General features: G+C 41.3%; 1 protein-coding gene across 1 annotated transcript in view; it reads right to left on the reverse strand.

Moving 5' to 3' along the window:
- The window catches only part of LOC122928115 (bromodomain-containing protein 8-like), a 33,143-nt gene extending 18,690 nt beyond the window's left edge, over positions 1 to 14,453 (reverse strand). Inside the window, exons 1-2 of the mRNA XM_044280621.1 lie at positions 14,116 to 14,453; positions 11,945 to 12,190 (exon numbers count right to left, since the gene is read on the reverse strand). Of these exons, the coding sequence (XP_044136556.1) occupies positions 11,945 to 12,190; positions 14,116 to 14,337 (468 nt within the window). The 5' untranslated portion in view covers positions 14,338 to 14,453. The remainder of the gene's footprint in view (positions 1 to 11,944; positions 12,191 to 14,115) is intronic.
- Between the last annotated feature and the right edge of the window lie 3,748 nt (positions 14,454 to 18,201).

Here is an 18,201-nt window from a genome sequence, read left to right on the forward strand (position 1 = left end):
GCGGCATCCGCCCAATTCCAGATATTTTAACTGGTCAATTCTCCCTGACCTGAACCTCTCCTTTCCAATCCCTACCTTTACTGTTCCTGTCTTGTCATATACATTTGTTCGTCTGTTTTCACATAGATTCCTATTTCCGATTTTCCTTCTTTTCGAGCCATTTTTCCAGGATGTCCTCCATGACAGGACACATGGAGGATGTCCTCATATATATAAAAAGGGACAGGAAGTACAGTGAAGATAAAAGCCCCTCTCTCCCCTGCAACACCAGTGTTCTTCCTGTCCCTTACAGGTCAGCAGCCAACAGAGAGTATCCCTGTTATGGGAAAAAATGTATGCTTTGGCATGGGAGCCCAGGATAGGATTGGGGGTTTATGCCTCTCCTTCCATCCCACAACCGGAGGACCCCTTATGGCCGGGTCCCTTGGTCTTACCAGTACCCATTGAGGCCGCGGGGTCTGGTTGCGGTGTCCGCTTCCTCTCTGGAGAGGCTCTCTGCTCCGTACTACATCTTCCTTCTCCATCAGAGTTCCATGTGCAGGGCGCAGCCATATTGGGGGAGGTCCCAGGAGCGACACTTCCAGCGGCTTCAGCGCTCCTCTTCAAGCCAGGTGACGTCCTATCGTGAGATGTCCGGTGAGAGGGCACGCTGGAATGCCAGGCGTGGTGTGGATGGCCTACCAAGTCCCCAGTAGGAATGGATTTGCATTATCTATATCGGGATTCTCCTGTAGGATCGAGTCCCAGAAGAGGGAGGAGCAGACTGGTGGCTGCAGGGGGCAGGACTATAAAGGTATGGTTAGAAATCAAATGTTTGTGTACTCCACCATGGAAGGTCCAGTGATTGGTCGGTCAGTGCCAGGTTCAGAACCTCCTGCCCAGGGTCATGTAAGTCAGGTGTGCTGTATAGGCCCTGTAATCATAATACTTTTGGATTTCTGCATAGCTAGCAGTTTGTTTTGTAATTTCTGGATGATAAAGATGTGGTGTATAAAAATCCTTCTGAACCAAAAAAGAAAGTAAAAAGATGCGCTACTTGTGCTAAGAAGCTGGCAGAGTCTTACTCTAAACAACTTTGCAGCCATCTTTATTAGCTAAAATTACGAAGATTATAAAGGAGGAAGTACACTCCTCAGTTGTCAAATTAATGCCAAAATCTGTTCCGCAGTCTCATGTAAAAAGACCTGAAGTTGATATGGACTCAGATTCAGAGGATGAATCCACTAGTAACATTAGATCAGAGGGAGAAATAGAAGATATTTAGGAAGATGAAATTGCTTCTTGTCCTGTGGAAGAGGGAAAAGTTATTTTTTTCACCTGATAATTTAGACGTTCTCATTTCTGCTGTCCGTCAGACAATGGACGTAGAGGAAGTCGCCCAACCTCATTCTATACAGGATGAGATATTTGGCGGAGTAAAAGCAAAAAAGAAAACACTCTTTCCATTAAATGAAAATCTAAAATTACTCATATTGGAAGAATGGGAGGAAGCGGAAAAGAGGCTTAACATATCTTGTGAGTCTAACAATCGTCTAGCCTTTAATGCAGAAGATACAAAATTGTGGGTGGATACCCCAAAAATGTATATACCAATTGCAAAAGTTATTAAAAAAACCTCCTTGCCCTTTGAGGATTCCTCGTAACTTAAGGACGCTATAGATAGAAAAATAGATGGTCTTTAAAAAACAATCCTGGGAGGTATCTTCTGCATTGATCAATACAATATTGCCGCTACTTTAGTGTCTCAATTGTAATTTTTATGGCTCTCCCAACTAGAGAACCATCTGAAGATGAAAACCTTCAGGGAAGAAATTCTGGAGTCCATTCCACTCTTAAAAATGGCAACTGCGTTTGTCTCTGATGCTTCAGCGGAATCTATTAGATTCGCTGCCAGAGGCAGTTTCCTTTCAAACGCTTTCAGGCGTACATTGTGGCTTAAAACTTAGTCTGGGGACAAAAAATAAACTTTGTACTATCCCATCTTCTGGTACTTATGTTTTTGGCCCTGTTCTAGATTCTGTTTTGGAAAACACTATAAACAAAAAGAAAGGGTTTAGAGAGGACAAAAATAAAAAGTCCCAGTCCTTTCGGAAGCCAGGACTCCGATATACGTCTCAGTCCTACAGAGGCAAGTGTAAATCAGGAGGGTGGAGTTACCCAAAGGAAGGGAAGGGTAGAGGATTCCTCCTTAATCCCAATACTACACAACAAAAACAATGACGTTCTTTCAGTGGGAGGAAGACTGAAAACCTTCCTTCCACAGTGGGAAGTAATTACTCACAATACTTGGATTTTAAAAACAATAGAGGAAGGATACAGAATATAATTTTTATATTCCCCCCAAGGAAATGTGGCAATAATGTCAGATTTGGAAAAACTATTGCGTCTACAAGCCATCAAGCCAGTACCTCCATAAGAAATCTGGGACATTACTTGAGAGTTATTTTAGTAAAAAAAGCCAAATGGGACAAATCGATCCATTCTAAACCTAAAAATACTGAATCAGTGGGTGAAATATCGAAGATTCAAAATTGAATCAATAAAATCCGTTATTTATTTGATTTGTCCAGGAGCCGTAATGTGCACAGTGGACTTAAAAGATACTTATTATCATGTCCCAATATTTACAGCACATCAAAAATATCTGAGATTTGCGGTTCAGAAGGATTCATCCATTCAACATTTCCAGTTCCAGTGTCTACCCTTCGGCCTGTCCTTAGCACGGAGAATCTTTTCAAAAATAGTAGCAGAAGTTGTGTCCTGGTTGAGGAAAGAAGAGGGTATAATAATTATACCTTATCTGGACGACTTCCTATTGACAGCTCCATCTGCCACCGTTCTAATAAAACAGCTTGAATTCACCTTGACGAGTCTCTCCCGCTTGGGATGGATCATAAACCCAGAAAAATCAAACCTTATTCTGGAAACTAGGAATATTTTCTTAGGCACCCTATTGGACTCTGAAAAACAATGTTCATTCCTGCTGATAGAGAAACAGGCAAAGATGCCCCAGGAGATTCCCTTATTCCAAAGGAAGGAAGTCTGGTCTATAAGAACGGCCATAAAAATCCTGTGGTTAATGACCTCTTGCATCGCCACAGTCCCCTGAAGCAGTGATGGTCAGTTTGCAGTGTTCACCAGTGAACACATGCGGGCTGCCAGCTTTAGTAAGGTAGACTCACCCGTCCGGCGATGCACAGGTAAGCCCTTACCTGTGCCTGTGTCGGGAGCAGGTCTGAAATCAAATGCGGTCACCGCCAGGGTCCTTCATCGGGCTGTTCTCGGAACTGCTTGCTCCCGGTGACTGCATTTGATTTCAGATCGGCTCCCGGCACAGGCACAGGTAAGGGCATCACCGGACGGGTGAGTCTACCTTACTAAAGATGGCAGCCCGCATGTGTTCGCTGGCGAACACTGCGAACTGACCATCACTGCCCTGAAGTTAATTCCATTCAAGACATTTGCAGAAAACAGTTCTAAATTGTTGGAACTGAGATCTAAATTCTTTGGATCAGAACATCCGCATTCCAAAGTCGGTAAGACAGTGTTTTTCATGGTGGATAGATCCAGATAACTTATCATTGGGAATTCCATGGACTTTAGAACCTCAGATTCTAGTAACAATGAATGGCAGCAAGTCAGGCTGGTGAGCCCAGGTGCAGGACTTATACTTTCAGGGTCCCTAGAGTCACAATCTCTCACAGGTCCTCAAACTTCAGGGAGTTGAGAGCAGTCTTGGAAACTTTCCTAAAAGAGGAAAATCTTCTAAAGGGCCTACCTACATCTATGGATTCTCTCAGACATTGCAACAGTATAATTCCTGAAACATCAAGGGGGGGGGGGGGGTCAAGTTTTCTACCCCTTCAACATTTATCAGACCGGATATTCAGCTGAGCAGAGAAAAATGTACTGTCAGTCTCAGCAATCCACCTGAAAGGAGAGAAAAATGTGATCGCAGGTTTCTTAAGCAGACATTCCATATGTCCAGGGGAGTGGCGTCTCAAAAAATAGGTATTTCATCTACTTTGCAAGACATGGGGGACTCTTCAATTGGACCTCTTTGCCACAAGAAAAAATACTCGTCTTCCCTTTTTCTTCTCACTAAATCCATGGGACAGACCAGTGGCAGTAGATGCTTTGTCTCAGAGTTGGGACATGGATATGGCATATGCCTTCCCGCCTTTTCCTCTAATTGGGCCAATCCTGAAAAAGCTGAGGTCAGAACGAGTAACTCTAGTCCTAATAGCTCCATATTGGCAGAAACAAAGTTGGTTCCCAATTCTAAAGAACTTTGCATTGGAGGAACCCGTCTTTCTTCCCCCAGAAGCAGACCTATTGTCTCAGGGGTCTCTTTGACATCCACAAGTTCACAGGTTGAAGCTGGCAGCATGGAATCTGAAGAGCAGGGGCCTGTCAGTAAGAGTTATAACGAATATGCTACAAATTCACAAGAGCATTACTTCTGCCAGCTACGGTAAGATTTGGAAGAAATTCCGTTCCTGGTTTGTTTCTCTTCACAAACAGTCAGTTTCCCCTTCTATTCAGGACATTCTAGAATTTCTGCAGGAAGGTTTTGACATGGGTCTCAGGCCCATGTTACAGGCTTTCTCTTCAAGGGAACCATATATGAGGATTCTGGATGACAGAGTAATCTTTAAATTGGACCCAGCCTTTATGCTAAAAGTCGTCTTATCTTTTCATTGTAATCAGAAAATAGTTCTACCCTCTTTTTACACAGATCAGAAGAATGCAAAAGAACAACGTTTTCATACTCTAGATGTTCGTCGTTCAGTAATACATTATTTAGAAGTCACTCGCCCCTTCAGGAAAGATTCAGTTTTATTTGTACAATTCACAGGGAAGAATATGGGAAAACAAGATGCAAAATTCACTATTGCAAGATGGATTAAATCAACAATCCAGCAAGTTATACTTCCCAGAACAAAGACTGCCCATTCAAAGTCAGAGTCCATTCTACTCGAGTAGTGGCTGTTTCTTTGGCGGAAAGAGCTTATGCCTCAGTGGAACAAATCTGCAGGGCAGCTACCTGGTCTAGTTTTCAAACCTTCTGCAAACACTACAGACTAGACCTATCCGCTAAAAGAAACCTAGCCTTTAGACGTAAAGTCCTACAGGCTGTGGTCTCTCCCTAAAGTAGTTTATCTGGTATTGCTCCATATGTGCTGTCATGGAGGACGTCCCGAAAAGTAGAATTTTGAATTACCGGTAAATAGTTTTCCAGGAGTCCGACATGACAGCACCCTACTTATCCCTCCCTAAATATATATTTTTTATTACTTGTGAATTTGTGTATATATACAGTTGCAAGAAAAAGTATGTGAACCCTTTGGAATGATATGGATTTCTGCACAAATTGGTCATAACGTGATCTGATCTTCATCTAAGTCACAACAATAGACAATCACAGTCTGCTTAAACTAATAACACACAAAGAATTAAATGTTGCCATGTTTTTTATTGAACACACCATGTAAACATTCACAGTGCAGGTGGAAAAAGTAAACCCTTGGATTTAATAACTGGTTGAACCTCCTTTGGCAGCAATAACATCCACCAAACGTTTCCTGTAATTGCAGATCAGACGTGCACAACAGAACTGTTTCAGTTCAGTTATATATTTGCGATGTCTGGTGTGAATCGCTTTCTTGAGGTCATGCCACAACATCTCAATTGGGTTGAGGTCAGGACTCTGACTGGGCCACTCCAGAAGGCGTATTTTATTCTGTTTAAGCCATTCTGTTGTTGATTTACTTCTATGCTTTGGGTCGTTGTCCTGTTGCAACACCCATCTTCTGTTGAGCTTCAGCTGGTGGACAGATGGCAGATGGCCTTAACTTCTCCTGCAAAATGTCTTGATAATTGGGAATTCATTTTTCCCTTTGATGATAGCAATCCGTCCAGGCCCTGACACAGCAAAGCAGCCCCAAACTATGATGCCTCCACCACCATACTTCACAGTTGGGATGATGTTTTGATGTTGGTGTGCTGTGCCTCTTTTTCTCCACACATAGTGTTGTGTGTTTCTTCTAAACAACTCAACTTTGGTTTCATCTGTCCACAGAATATTTTTCCAGTACTGGTGTGGAACATGTAGGTGCTCTTGTTGTGCAAACTGTAAACATGCAGCAATGTTTTTTTGGACAGCAGTGACTTCCTCTGTGGTATCCTCCCATGAAATCCATTCTTGCTTAGTGTTTTACGTATCGTAGATTCGCTAACAGGGATGTTAGCATATGCCAGAGATTTTTGTAAGTCTTTAGCTCACAATCTAGGATTCTTCTTCACCTCATTGAGAAGTCTGCGCTGTGCTCTTGCAGTCATCTTTACAGGACGGCCACTCCAGGGAGAGTAGCAGCAGTGCTGAACTTTCTCCATTTATAGACAATTCTTAATCGTAGGTCTTCTGAGAACTCTTTTGTGCGAGGCATCATTCACATCAGGCAATGTTTATTGTGAAAAGCAAACCCCAAACTGGTGTGTTTTTTATAGGGCAGGGCAGCTGTAACAAACACCTCCAATCTCATCTCATTCATTGGACTCCAGTTGTCTGACACCTCACTATAATTAGCTCTTGGAGATGTCATTAGTCTAGGGGTTCACATACTTTTTCCACCTGTACTGTGAATGTTTACATGATGTGTTCAATAAAAACATGGTAACATTCAATTCGTTGTGTGTTATTAGTTTAAGCAGACTGTGATTGTCTATTGTTGTGACTTAGATGAAGATCAGATCACATTTTATGACCAATTTGTGCAGAAATCCATATCATTCCAAGGGGTTCACATACTTTTTCTTGCAACTGTGTGTGTGTGTAGATATATATAGAAAATTGTAGATTCACACTGAAGGCATCAAAACTATGAATTAACACATGTGGAATTATATACATAACAAAAAAGTGTGAAACAACTGAAAATATGTCATATTCTAGGTTCTTCAAAGTAGCCACCTTTTGCTTTGATTACTGCTTTGCACACTCTTGGCATTCTCTTGATGAGCTTCAAGAGGTAGTCACTTGAAATGGTTTTCACTTCACAGGTGTGCCCTGTCAGGTTTAATAAGTGGGATCTCTTGCCTTATAAATGAGGTTGGGACCATGAGTTTCGTTGTGGAGAAGTCAGGTGGATACACAGCTGATAGTCCTACTGAATAGACTGTTAGAATGTGTATTATGGCAAGAAAAAAGCAGCTAAGTAAAGAAAAACGAGTGGCCATCATTACTTTAAGAAATGAAGGTCAGTCAGTCCGAAAAATTGGGAAAACTTTGAAAGTGTCCCCAAGTGCAGTCACAAAAACCATCAAGCGCTACAAAGAAACTGGCTCACATGCGGGCCGCTCCAGGAAAGGAAGACCAAGAGTCACCTCTGCTGCGGAGGATAAGTTCATCCGAGTCACCACCCAGAGTTCTAGCAGCAGACACATCTCTAGAACAACTGTTAAGAGGAGACTGTGTGAATCAGGTCTTCATGGTAGAATATCTGCTAGGAAACCACTGCTAAGGACAGGCAACAAGCAGAAGAGACTTGTTTGGGCTAAAGAACACAAGGAATGGACATTAGACCAGTGGAAATCTGTGCTTTGGTCTGATGAGTCCAAATTTGAGATCTTTGGTTCCAACCACCGTGTCTTTGTGCGACGCAGAAAAGGTGAACGGATGAAGGAGACGCCCACAGAGAAAGACTGCATCTCCTCCCCCTTGCTCCGATGCTCAGTGTTAGCATACTGAGCGTGAAATTTGCAGGGGGCCATAACGGAGTGCAATAGTGCTATTTAAAAAAAAAAAAAAAAAAAAAAAAAAAAAAAAAAAAAACAGGCAGGGTGGCAGCATCAGCGGGGGGCACCCCGCATGTACAGATATTTATCTCACTTACTACAAACCCATGAAAGGTCCTCTTTAAGAGATCTGTTGTCCTATCCAGTCCCAGACATTCTCTATGAGGGAAGAGATCTGATGTGGCCATCATTAGTACCAAGGCAGAACCTGCTTTGCCATTTATGGCCGCATCATAGTTCATAGGAGGGCTAGAGGGTGCCTACTGCCATCATGCATAGTGTGGAGACACACAGGACAAACACCAGGTGTCATGCCGTGTACCGCCATTAGCTACCATAGTGGCTCCACATGATATTCATGAGCCTTTAGGTTGAATGCTGTGGTTATTATTATTTTTTTGTGTGTAACCAGAAAACCTCTTTAAAACTGTTATTTCTACGCTTAGGAGTCCAGTTGCTGGTACTTGGTGCCTGACAGCTGTCTCTGTTTGCACACTTATGCAAGATAGGCTGTCAGTCACTGAATAAGGCCACCCATTTTACTCCTAAGCCCAGAATGACCCAGGAGTTCAGTGAATAAATTACAATTTTTACTGAATCTTTAATATAAAACCATATATCAATCTGCTCAATTGGTCCTGCTGTAAAACATGCTGCCTGCAGATCAGTCATCATGTTTAATGTTACAGGTTCCTGTGAACTCTGGTTGCAAATGTATTGTGTTGTGCTTTTCCATAAGTATATATATATTTTGATTCTATTACAGCACTCTTTTTGGGTATGTGTCTATCATGTGTCTATCAGCATGGCACATTTTGACTTGGCAAGATCTGCCCACTCTTCTTTGCAAAAACACTCCAAATCTGTTAGATTGCGAGGGCATCTCCTGTGCACAGCCCTCTTCAGATTACCCCACAGATTTTCAATCGGATGCAGGTCTGGGCTCTGGCTGGGCCATTCCAAAACTTTAATCTTCTTCTGGTGAAGCCATTCCTTTGTTGATTTGGATATATGCTTTGGGTCGTTGTCATGCTGAAAGATGAAGTTCCTCTTCATGTTGAGCTTTCTAGCAGAAGCTTGAAGGTTTTGTGCCAATATTGACTTGTATTTGGAACTGTTCATAATTCCCTAAAGCTTAACTAAGGCTCCAGTTCCAGCTGAAGAAAAACAGCCCCAAAACATGATGCTGCAACCACCATGCTTCACTGTGGGTATGGTGTTCTTTTGGTGATGTGCAGTGTTGTTTTTGGGCCAAACAGAACTTTTGGAGTTATGGCCAAAAAGTTCAACCTTGGTTTCATCAGACCATAACACCTTTTCTCACATGCTTTTGAGAGACTTCAGACGTGTTTTCGCAAAATGTAGCCTGGCTTGGATGTTTTTCTTCGTAAGAAAAAGCTTTCGTCTTGCCACTCTACCCCATAGCCCAGACATATAAAGAATACGGGAGATTGTTATCACACGTACCACACAGCAAATACTTGCCAGATATTCCTGCAGCTCCTTTAATGTTGCTGTAGGCCTCTTGGTAGCCTCCCAGACCAGTTTTCTTCTCGTCTTTTCATCAATTTTGGAGGGACGTCCGGTTCTTGGTAATGTCACTGCTGTGCCATATTTTCTCCCCTTGATGATGACTGTCTTCACTGTGTTCCATGGTATATCTAATGCCTTAGAAATTATTTTGTACCCTTCTCCTGACTGATACCTTTTAACAATGAGATGCCTCTGATGCTTTGGAAGCTCTCTCTGGACCATGGCTTTTGCTGTGGGGATGCGACTAAGAAAATTTCAGGAAAGACCACCTAGAGCAGCTGAACTTTATTTGGGGGTTAATCAGAGGCACTTTAAATTATGGCAGGTGTATGCTGACTCTTATTTAACATGATTTTGAATGTGATTGCTTAATTCTGAACACAGCTCCACTTATGCAACCACATTATTTTTATTTATTTTTTATTCCCTCCACCTAAAAGATTTCAGTTTGTTTTTCAATTGAGTGGTACAGTTTATAGGTCACATTAAAGGTGGAAAAATTTCTGAAATGATTTATCTTTGTCTAATTTTTTTTACAGCACAGAAACCTGACATTTTAACAGGGGTGTGTAGACTTTTTATATCCACTGTATATCTAAATATCCTAATTATAGTGGATTTGGTATATAAGAGGCCATATTGTTATATGTTATGTAATTTAAATATGGCCAAGAGAAGTTCATGGAAAGGACACTGATCATAAGGTTTATTTTCTCAAGGATGTACCAGTCTAAGAAGAGGCATTCTTGTCTCCTTATGGATTTATGGCTGAGATAGGAATATTCTCTGGACGCAGCTGGTGCTAATTACCGCTACAGTTTGGTATCTATTAATGAAGCAGAAAAGCTGTAATATCTATATCTATAATCAACCTTAGTTTTTGTATAAAAAAATCAATAGGACCTATGTATTATTTTAAAAAAAAATTTTAATATCATATATATAATTCTCAATAGGAAAGCATATATTCCTAGAGTATGATGAAAACAGTTTAGGTATAAACCTTGCTAATGAGTCTGTGTTTAGGGAAAGAGGTGTTATTTTAACTAACCATCAATAACCCATTGGAGTGGCCGAGGAGACACAGATATCTCTGTGAGAGAACAAGGTTCACAATATTATTGTTTTTGTGTCAAAAACTAATCCCTGGAGCTCTGATTGAAGGTTCCGTATGTCATGTGTATAGAATGTGAGATAAAGTCATACTTGGATATTTAACTCTTACTAGAATGATACTAATAGCTTAGGTAATAGTGTCACCTAGGGGTAAATGAGTAACATTACACCAACAGCAGAAATGCATTTTGGGTAATACAGTGACATCACAGTCATTATCATATGTACACGCCTAGCCTACAATGGATTGGAAAATTCCAAGTTAGGAAGGTGTGTCTAACTGATAAGTTTGTGATCATAAACCACACACACATAGGGGAGGGGGGGGGGGGGCAGCAACAGGAAAAAGACAGGGGGAATAAGGAAAACACAGAGAATCAAAGAAAGCCCAGGAGAAAGATCCCAATGATCAGGACCGACTTTGGAGCTGACTTCCCTTAGTCTCTGCACATCATCTGCATTCTCGGGTAACATATAACTTTATTTCGTGTAGTGTTGATATAAATTAATTAGCCTGATATTTAGAAAACTTCTCGTTGTATGGCAGATGTATAGTTATTAAAAGTGCTACATCAATATTGTCACTATTCAGTAAAGATGCATATTACTGAATAAAAGATCTAAATATTGATTTCAGAGGAAATTCTCTGATTGGAATTATTTCATTCCATAGTCAATACCAGGCTTGATAATTTATAAGTTGTGTGACAATCCTACCCGATTATCCGAGATTTGTCATAGTTTTGTGCAGAGCAAGGGTTTGTATCTATTAACATAATTGAGTTCTATATCTGATGATTGTGATTGAGACGGATCGTATTACATTTTATGTTTGAGAGGTATTGTGTATACGTTGGTCTTGGTGCTAGTGCCATCTAGTGGCGAATTTTGGATACTGCATATCACTGTGTTATTGCATATTATTGAATTTTATATTCAATAAACTTTGATTGCATTTTAAATTATTGCATAATAAATCATTTATATTTTTGCATAGACTCTTGTACCTTATTTTACTGATTGCACAACATAATTAAATTAACAACGATCTCTTTTTGAGGTATTTTATATGTCCACCTCGAGGATCAATTCCCTTTGAAATCCTTTGATCCTTTATTTTATATAAAGCCTTTTGCTTTATATCCCCAACAATTGATTGTAGCCCATGATGTCTTTCTAAGGCCTCATGCACACAAAAGTATTTTCTTTCCATGTACGTTCCATTTTTTTTTTTGCAGAACTATTTATTTCAACGGGTCCGCCCAAAAAAAAAACCGGAAGGTACTCTGTGTGCATTCCATTTCTGTATGTCCGTTCCGCAAAAAATAGAACATGTCCTGTTATTGTCCGCATTATGGACAAGGATAGTACTGTTCTATTAGGGGCCAGCTGTTCCGTTCCACAAAATACGGAATGCACACGGATGTCATTTGTATTTTTTTGGGGACTGCAAAATACATACACTCGTGTGCATGAAGCCTAATAAGTATATTTTTACCTGCGCACAGCCCAGAATAGGCTCTTTTATAACCAGCAGTAAGTCTGAGGACTGAGGTGTATCTGTTGGCTCAGAGTTTTCTGTTATCCCATGTTCAAGGTGACTTTGACCTTCTACATTATTTTCTAGATTGCTTCCTAAGCATGCTTCATCTCCTTCACTCCTGTCCTCTATGCAGGATTTTTCAGAGCTACGCAATAAATTATCTTTGCTCATAGTGGAGTGACTCAGCCTGAAATCTTCAACCTGCAATTGGCATAAGAATTGAGTGTAAATACTTAATCTAAAGAAAAAAAATCCTACATCCATAAAAACGTATTAGTCTGTGCTCCTCGGTCCCTCTTTTAAAGCCAAGCCAAGGTAGTAGTAAAGGTGGCAATACACTTTAGTCAAAAGTGATCAACTGGGACGATTTAAAAATGATCAAGGGACAATCGTTTTAGCCAAGTGATGACCCACCAGCATTATCTCAAAAGAAGTTGGCCGTAAGGAAAATTTTTATCCAGTAGTCTGTCAAAAGATCTTTCTTTGAAAGAACATTTCCAGAAAGATCTTTAATCAGGCCAGATTCATCATGTATGGACAATTTGAACAATTGCAATGTCCAGTATTCGTATGGCCATGTCTGCGAAACAATCGTTCACCAGATAATTGTTAAACTGCTTATAAACCATAAGCTAATTTCTGACTAACATATTTGGCCACCTTAAAGGTCATCTGTCAGCAGACTACTACTGAATGACCTGTTACATGTTTGCTTGGCAGCTGAAGGCTTCTCTGTTGGTCCCATGTTCATCTGTGGCTGCATCTGAGAAATATAAAAGTTTTTTTATGTGCAAATGAGCCTCTAGGAGCTTGCTGTTACACCTAAAGGGTCAGCTCTCTGCAACTGTCACACCCTGTGCACTTAGATTAAAAGGGCCAGGTAGTGTAAACATGATCACACCTGCTGGGCCCTGTCAATCAAAGTGCAGAGGACGTGGCAGTTGCAGAGAGAGACGGGTATCTAGGAGTAAGGGTAATGCCCCCACTGCTTCTAGAGACTCATTTGCATATATTTAGAATTCATTTTTCTCCGAAGTGTGGGCACATATGTACATGGGACCAACACAGATGCCTTCAACTGGCAAGCGTACATGCAACAGGTCAGCCAGTTTTATAGCTACAAATCTGCTGACAAATGCCCTTTAAAGAGGTTGGCCATTTTTTTTTCAAATTGTGGTCTAGCCCCAGGTCATCACTACCTGATTGGAGTCTAACACCCTGCTGCACTCTCCAGTCAGCATGTTCTGCAGTAGCTATGGAACTACACAGCTCCATTCATTGTGCAGCTCTGCAGTATACAGCTCCGTCCTCTGCATATTGGATGGAGCTGCATAGTTCCGTCACCGGAGCTACTGCAAAACATCTGGTCAGCAGGGTGTCAGATCCCTGGTGATCAGATAGTGATGGTCTTTCTTGAGGACAGGCCATCACTTGTAAAAAGGTGGTCAATCCTGGATAATCTGAGATGTTTTATTCTAATGTTGTGCCACAACTCATGGGGCCAGATTTATCACGACTCTGACAGCTCACTCCACTTTAACATATGGCTAGTCAGTTTTAGTCAAGTCAGATTTATGATCGGCCCTTTAAGACTGTAATAAATGTGGTCTGACGGTAGCAGTTTATCCGTCAGTAAGCAGCTTTACAAAAGTCGCACATCTTTATGGAAAAGTCGCACGTTTTTATGAAAAAGTCGCATGTTCTATTAAAAAGTCTCATAAGATAAGCATGGTCCTCACTGGAGCGAAATTGCGACTTTTTAAATAGTCCCAATAGTAAATCTGTCTAGAGATTCATTTACATAAGAAAACACGCCCACTTTCAGAAAACTGGCGAGCATAGTGCAGAGCAGAAAAAAGTCGCAAATTTTTGCGCAGTTTAAGCGATTGCGCAAAAATTTGCGACTTTTTCACTCCATTATTCTGACGAGTTAATGATAAATCTGGCCCATGGTCTTTTAAAGACAAACCACTGTCCAAGCTGAAAGTTTTGAGATGATGCCAAAAACCGAGATAATACACCAAAACTCTAGCTCACTTTTCGTAGATTCTCTCAATTAAAATTTAATAAACTAGAGAAAACACACAGGTCATAAAGGCCTATGATGCCCCAATAAATGTAAATACCTGTGACAGGCCATGAGAAGAACTCTGAACATCTGAATTATATCCATCCGAACTGAGCACTGCACTCTCAGATTCCAAAGAAATTAATTCAATTTGGACTGCAAGGTCTGATACATCTTCATGTATAACTTGTTTTATTCCAACATGTTCAAAGTCACTGTGAGTTTGCCTAGAACTCATAGGGCAAATAGCAGCATGATTGGAGGTCTGACCTTCTTGCATGTTCTGTTGCAAGTGAGAACTCCTCTGCAAGAAGAAAAAGTACAACCTGAAAATGGTACAACCATTTCTTTCTAGAATTCATTTTGTATGCAGAACAGAGGATATTAATGGGTCATTTACTTGCAATTACTACAATAATCACAAAATTAAAGGGGTAATCCAAGAGTATAAAATGTCCCCCGTGGCACCCCACATGGAATATACTTACCCTGGTCCCCGCTGCTACTTCTCCCTGCACACAGAATAAAACATCCGGTGTCGGGGGACGAGCCTCCCTAGCATAACCCGCGATGCTAGGGAGGCTCGTCCCCGTCTGCCATTGGCTGCTCTGGACATCCGTGTGCAGGGAGAAGCAGCAGTGGCGGTGCGGGGACCAGGAGCGGCGCCGGGGTAAGTATATTCCATGTGGGGTGCCCAGCGCATCAGGGGATATTTTATACTCTTGGAGAACCCCTTTAAGTTACACCTTGTCTGTTGGTTTATATATTTCTATATATCCCAAAGGGCACTCTAGTACAAGAGCGGCTCCAGAGGACTAGGGGAAGAAAGGATAGGAGATGTAGAGATCGCAAGCACAGATCTGTAAGGGGAGGAGAGCATACCCGCCTCATGATCCTCTCAGCAGATGCGCTCCGCCTCTCCACTTTCAGATTGACTGACGTTCTTGGTGCATGCGCAGTCTAAATCTGCACTGTTGGGGCAGCAGCAAATCAAGTGTGCAAGAATCAACTTGTGAACAGTGCAGGAACTAGAACACAGGGCTGGACGATATGGGTCAATAAAAGGGGAGGGGACGCGCACAGCGCAGAGGGGCATTGTGTTAGCAGTGGTCCAAGGGCTCCAGCCAAACCCTTGGTGCCTCAAACTTCTAATTTGCATAAAAAAGGAAGATATCTCTGCAGCAGTTCATCATACAGACAAATAAAAGCTATCATTTTAATCAGCACGATTAACACCAATAGGCAACATGTCTGGTTTAATTGGGTTGATCATGCTGACATATGCGCCTTAACCAGAAATGTTGCATAACTTTTTATTATATAATTATTACTGCTGTTTAACATGAAAACTCCTTTACAGACCATCTCTAATATGGGAATGAGTACAGTAAAATGAGGGCTGCTTCCCCCCCCCCCCCTACAGTCTGCATAATGACTCTTCTAAAAGCTGCTACACAAAAAGCATCTATGTACAGCCTTGAAATGTCAAAGTAATGTAAGGGAACTCCACAATGTGCCTCTACATATCAGTTTAATATAATCTCAACTTTTCTGAGCCCCCTAGTAGACTGGTCCCAATATCTAGAGAGAAGTTAACATAACAATAAGTGTGGACTTAAAAGCCAGTATCTTCCTTTTTTCCGATCTTCTGGCTTTGTTCCAAATATCATACACAGTATAAATTTAGGGAGAAGTTTTCATTAAATAAGGAATCAGAATTTAAATCACTGAACTTATGTAGTAGCAGATAGAAATCTGCTGCCAAGACCTGTAGTTTATTCACTCTTTAGGTGAAAATTTATGATTACTTGAAAAATGTATTCCAGGTCACACAAGATAAACCCAAACTAGTGCTCTCTGAAGTAGAATTCTGCATCTATATTCAAGCTTCTTTGTGGCATCTATCTACATATTTGCAGCATATATCCTCAAATAGATTTTGCTTTATTCAAGGTCTTATGTAGCTGTGATCCCAAAGGTATTTAGTTTTAAATGCGGATTCCATTACTCAAGATGATCAGGTAGGCTTGCTTAATGGCTGACTGAATCCAGTGGGAGATTGATGCCTTGGAGGCTGATAGACCCTTACACGGGCCATCAGGAAATGACAAATAGTCTGAACAATGGAAGGGTTCCATTAGTGTCAGATGATGAAGAGGTCGCTCTCAGGGATGAGAGAGGTTAGGACAAAAATAAATTAACACTATGTCTTCACTGATGTGGAAGGAAGAAACCAGAAAAAGAGAAAAGACAAGACGGAAAACCCACCTTGTCGCGGTGAAGGTACAGGGATGGGATTGGGATGCCAGACCCAAACCTTTTTCTAACTCAGAAATGAGAGAATCCTGACAATGGAGAACAGGAGGTAGAAATTATGGGACTCGCACCAGGAAAAAAAGGTCTTACAAGTGCATTGGTAGAGTTTAGAGCATGGTCTGAATGATGGCCTCGAAGAAACCTAAAATCTTAAGATGTCACTTCAACAGACACGCCATTGAAAAGAGCTAAATTAAATTGAGGTGGAACAGCAGACCCTGGAAAATGAGGTCAGCAAGCAGAAGAAGCGGCCATGGAGTGTCAGTGAGCAGAAAAACTAGATTTGTGTACCACGCTCTGCTGGGACAGTCTGGTGCCAATATGGCCCGGACCCCTTCCAGTTTGAGGACGTGAGGGAGAAACGGAAGAGTGGTAAAGAGATACAGAAGAGCTACCAACGATGGCAGAGCTAGAGAAAAACCTCTGGATGGTGGGACCACCCACCTGGATTGAGATTGTGACAACTGAGGAAGTCAGCCGCCCAACTGTCAACTCTGGGTATGTGAAAGGCGGAGTGGGTGTGGACATTCCTATCCACCCACTGCCAAACTTCTGGTGCCCCCTAGTGGTTCAAGTAAGCCACCACAGTGGAGTTGTTTGAATCCTGAAGGAGGGCCGCCTAATGATAGGGAGCCATGAAAATGGGATGGGAAGATAAATATAAGGGAAAAGGGAAATATATTCACCAGTAGGGTCATCCCTTCGTTAAACTTGCACCTGAGTGAGATCACCTGTATTCCACTGCAGATGCAGTAAGAGGGTGAATGGGTGACCGGCGAGGTACGCACCCAAAAGGTGTGCTATTAAAATATGAAACTCGCAGAGTGAGAAAAAAATAACAATAAAAAAGGAAAAAACTAAAAGCAGCAAGACCTGCAGAAAAAAAAAACAAAGCAGGTCATGTCTGCCTCCAATGGACATTATACTAAAAGTAGTTGTTATTTTTTTTGTAGTGTCAGCTGGGCACATATCTATGGTGGTATGTCCCCAATGCATTCACGAGAAATCATTATTTTATATATTTTTAAAGAAACTATCACAGTCACACTGTTAGGGCTCATGCGCATTAATGTATTTTTCGTCTGCATCCTATCAGCATTTTTTGTGAGTCAGATGCGGATCCTTTCACTTCAATGGGGCAGCAAAAAATCGTGTGCTGTTCGCATCCGTTTGTCCCTTCTGTACCATCTGCAGAATTATAGAACATGTCCTATTCTTGTATGAATACGGACAAGGATAGGACTGTTCTATTAGGGGCCGCCCATTCCATTCCACAAAATGCAGAATGCACTCGGCCGGTAGCCGTGTTTTGCAGATTCGTCATTTGCGGACCACAAAACAGTCGTGTGTATGACCCCTTATTTTGTAGTAATTAGTATGAGCTGCACTTCTATACTGTGACTAACACCATCACTGGTGGCGCAGCATTGGGAGCGACGCAAGAGTCTGAATTGGTTATTGCACAGTGCACAAGTGTTACATCCTAATATGCTGGTAGTCAGACGTCGACCATTTGGAGAGATGGCCTATATACCAGGTGGTCTGATGAAGTATGAAATATGAGAAGAGGCAGCAATGTACATTTTCAGTTAACGTACACATTCATAATCATTTGCATTTACCACATCAATATCTTATTTTTCAATACCCTTCCTACATTTTAACGTCCAAACAAGGTACCTTTATTTTGTATTCATCAACACATACACAATAAACATAAATTACACTTAAGTTTATACGTTTCTACAATTTACAAAGTTCTATGATCCTTCTGTGAGCTACTTACAATATATCTGCAAATATCTTTTAAAAAAAAAAGGTCAGGAAA

Source organism: Bufo gargarizans, chromosome 2 (genome assembly GCF_014858855.1).
Source record: "Bufo gargarizans isolate SCDJY-AF-19 chromosome 2, ASM1485885v1, whole genome shotgun sequence".
Taxonomy (NCBI): domain Eukaryota; kingdom Metazoa; phylum Chordata; class Amphibia; order Anura; family Bufonidae; genus Bufo; species Bufo gargarizans.